The following is a 4,146-nucleotide window of genomic DNA, read 5'->3' on the forward strand; positions in this document are numbered from 1 at the left end:
AGAGGGAGCTCTTCTTAATATTTTGACACCAAAATCATGTCGATACACCTTACCGACTGCGAGTAAAGCCACCCACGCTTTAACTTGACAGACTGTACGTAAGATTTCAAATTTTCCAGGCGATTTTAACTGATTTCACGGATTTGATAGGATAATATATTTTTTAAAGCTTTTAGAGTATTCAAAAAAATTTTAAGAGAAGTTCATGGACTTTTAAGAGATTTCAAGAAGTTTCATCTGATTTCAGAAGCTTTTAAATTTTTGAATAAATTTTATGAGATCTTACCGATTTTAAGGGATTTTGCCAAACCTGTGCGATTTTATGGGAAAGATTACAAGGGATTTTTACTGATTTCTAGGGAATTTGAACGTTATTTACGGAATTTCGAAGAATTTTTATGGGTTTATCAAACTATTCGATTTTATGCAATGATGATTCGAAATTTTCAAGGGATTTGAACTAATTTCTTCACGGATTTAAAAGAATTTTATTGGACTTTAAAGCTTTTATAGTATTTCTAAAAATTCCATGAGTGTTTCAAGGGATTTTAATAGATTTCAAGCAGTCTCACCTGATTTCAGATTTTAACATTTTTGAACAAAAATTAAAAAGATTACTAATTTCAAGATACCTTACGCGATTTGATAGGAAAAATCTCAAAGCTTTTAGAATATTTAACAAAATTCCATTAAAATTTTAAGAGATTTCAAAAAATTTCATCTGATTTCAGAAGATTTCAAATTTTTTAAAGATGTTACAAGTTCTAAAGTAATGTACGGGATTTCAAATAATTTGTAAATATTTTACAATATGTACGCAATTGTATACGAAATATTTTTCAAAATTTAAGGGAAATCATGGGGTTGCAAAACTTTTAGATTATTTTCAAAAAATCCAAGAGAATTTCCAAGATTTTAAGAGAAATAGAATTAATGAAATAGAATGCAATTTTGAAGAGTTCTAAGAATTTATTGGGGTCTTAGAGGATTTAAAAAATTGAAACATTTTAAAATCACTTTAAAAATATATTAAATGTTTCAAGATGTACGTGATTTCGAAATGTTTCTAATGATTTTACAAGATTAAAGGGATATTAAAAATCTACGGTGGCCGCTGGACTGGGAAAACTGGGAAATGACAGTGAATTTATTTTTTGACCGGAAATTTTATCAATTTTTAGAAGAAGAAAAAAGACCTATCCAACTTTCTTTGATGAATTTTCAATTAAGAAAAAGAAAAATTGCTTAATATTTAGAAATATCTGACTTTTCATTGAAAATCAGTACTTATAAATTCAATATTTAAAACAAAACAAAGAAGAAACTAAACGTTGAATGTTACCATTTTAATTGTTCTATTTAAAAAAATTTAATTTGTAAGTCAAATTATTGAATTGTGATGAATAAAAATTGAACAACTATTATTCTCAGAAAAAATTCGAGTCAGTTGAAGAAATATTTAGAAGCTTTGAAAAAGTTCAAACTTAATTAAAAATTCGAAATTATTGCAAATAATTTATACGAAGTTTCTACGTTTACCGACAAAATTCGGCTATTCGTGCAAAAATTTTGGTGCAAATAGTCTACGGCCTAATTTAAAACCAAATATAGATTTTGGCAGATGTAGAACAAAAAATTTAGAAGCTTTTTAAGAATATTGACAGGCTTCAGAAGAATAAAAGACATTTTATAGGAAAATTGAAAATGATTAAAACAAATTCATAGGAAAAATTCAAATAATTTTAAAATATGTTTAGAAGTTCTGAAAATAATTAAAATAATTGAAAATGCTTAAAGTGATATAAATTTGAAATTTTTGGAATGCATTGATAGATTCTCAATTTAGAGCATTGAAAATGATAACGTCGATTTATATTTTTGGAAGTGAATCTGACTCTGTAAACTCTATAATTTATAAAAATTTATATTTTTAATTTGGCTGTTTAACTGCATTTAATTTAAAATTGTTCAGTCGAAAAGCGTTAGCAGCGTCCATTTTACACGTGTAAATTATTGAGCGTTTGAATACAACATTTTTGAATTAAACAAATTTTAAACTTCAATTTTAAAAGTTTAAAATTCAAGAGTTCCACTTTGATTATGCTTTCATTTGCATTTCCTTTTTTATTACTTAAAATGTAAAAAAAATTTGGCTTCAGAGTTCGATTTTTTAAATTTTATTAACCGTGAAAAATTTTTTTAGGTATAGGATTATCGAAATCCACAAGATTGTAAGAAATTTTTATAGATTTGAAAAAATTGGAGAGTTTTTCAGAGATTTCAGAGGATTTCAACGAATTCAAATACCAAAGAATTTGGTAGTATTTCAGCCAATTTTTTTAGTATTTTAAAAAGACATTCAGAATACCAGTGATATTTAATAGATTTTAAGGGATATAAAAAGATTAACAAGTTTCCCAGGATTTTTTGAGGAACTCTACAGGTTCCATCAAGTTTTTGAGTGTTTCAAATGAGTGTGAGACCTGTACATATTGAAATTATTTTTCTAGATGAAAAAGAGAAGCAAAGGATAGAAGAGGAGCAATCAAAAGCGAAAGAAGAAGAAGAGGAACTGGATGATGATCACAAAGCTAATAAAATGAAACTCAAGGCCTCTGACATTTACTCAGATGACAGTAACTCGTCGGATAGTGGAGAAGAAGATGAAGCGGGAAAGAAAACTTCGAATCGCAGATTGTCTTCCAGCGACGACAAAGACTCAGAATCGGATGACAATCGATCGGTGATGAGTGACAAAGCAAAGAAACCGATTTATATAAGCACCAATGCAGAACTGAACAAAATCCGGCTATCTCGTTACAAGATGGAGAGATTTGTGCATCTGCCCTTCTTTTCTCGAGTCGCTCAGGGTTGCTATGTGCGAATCGGAATTGGAAATAACAGACACGGCACGCCCGTTTACAAAGTTGCAGAAATCAGCGGCGTTGTCGAGACAGCCAAGATTTACCAGTTGGGGAAAACGAGAACGAATAAGGGCCTGAGACTTCGACAAGGCCTTTCCGAGCGCGTCTTCAGACTGGAATTTATCTCGAATCAAGAATTCACCGAGTCGGAGTTCTTCGAGTGGAAAAGGTTATGTTCCACTCAGGGCGTGTCGCCTCCCACTTTTGAGGAGGTAGAGACGAAGATCAAGGATATCAAGGAAGCGATGTCGTATGAATTTAAGGAGGAGGACGTTGAGAGTATAGTTCGGGAGAAAGGTAGATTCAAACAAAATCCGTATAATTATGCGATGAAGAAGGCTCAGTTGATGAGAGAAAGGGAGGTAGCGAATGGTCGAGGAGACAATGAAGAGTCGAATCGATTGACGCAAGAATTGTCTGAACTCGAAGAGAGAGCCTCCGAACTTGATAAAATGAGGACGGCGACGATTTCGAGTATTTCGTATATCAATGATCGAAATAGGAAGAGGAACGTCGAGGGAGCCGAAAAAGCTATTAAGGTAAGGATTTTTTTGTTTGGGGGTCGCTGCAGGCCAGCAACAATCCTGGAAATCAAGGGAAATTCAGGGATTAAAAAAAACAAAGGCAAAAGTCTAGTTACTTTTTTAAGATAAGATAAATTCAACTACTTTAGTCACTTTTCTTTTAATAGATTAACTCATGAGTGAGTTATCATTCTTTGGGAACATTTTAGGGTATTTCGAAGGTATGCTTTTGAAGCATAGGTCTCGAAGTTTCAGGCCTCGTATTCCATGCTTTTAGATCATAGAGTCCGAGACTTTAAATCACGTAAAAATTGCAGCTTTAAAATTACGCGCTTCCGTGAAATTTCTCTCCGTGTATAATTTGAATAATTTTAAGGGATTTATAAAAATTGTCACGGGGGTTTTAAGGAATTTCAGAAAATACGGAACTATTTTTAAATGCCTATAAGATTTAAGATATTTTGAAAGATTCCAAGGGCGTTTTGAAAACTCTAGAGATATTTTGATTTTTCATTTATTTCAGGAAATATCCGATTTCATGGAATTTCACAGGATTTTTTAATATTTTAAACCGAATTCATTTCAAATCATTCAGACTGAGCACGTTCAAATCACAGAATCGGTTGCGGATGAAATATGGTGTTTCGTTTTTTGTTGCAAAGTTACGAGTATTTGAACTTTTAATACTCATAACTCAA

The 4,146-nt window shown here is 31.3% G+C and overlaps 1 protein-coding gene across 1 annotated transcript in view; it reads left to right on the forward strand.

Annotated features, from left to right (window-relative positions):
- Positions 1–4,146, forward strand: part of LOC117171371 (RNA polymerase-associated protein Rtf1-like) — a 19,002-nt gene that overhangs the window by 7,798 nt on the left and 7,058 nt on the right. The window contains exon 4 of the mRNA XM_033358621.1: positions 2,511–3,463. Coding sequence (XP_033214512.1) covers positions 2,511–3,463 — 953 coding nt within the window. The remainder of the gene's footprint in view (positions 1–2,510; positions 3,464–4,146) is intronic.

This window comes from Belonocnema kinseyi, chromosome 4 (genome assembly GCF_010883055.1).
Source record: "Belonocnema kinseyi isolate 2016_QV_RU_SX_M_011 chromosome 4, B_treatae_v1, whole genome shotgun sequence".
Taxonomy (NCBI): Eukaryota; Metazoa; Arthropoda; class Insecta; order Hymenoptera; family Cynipidae; genus Belonocnema; species Belonocnema kinseyi.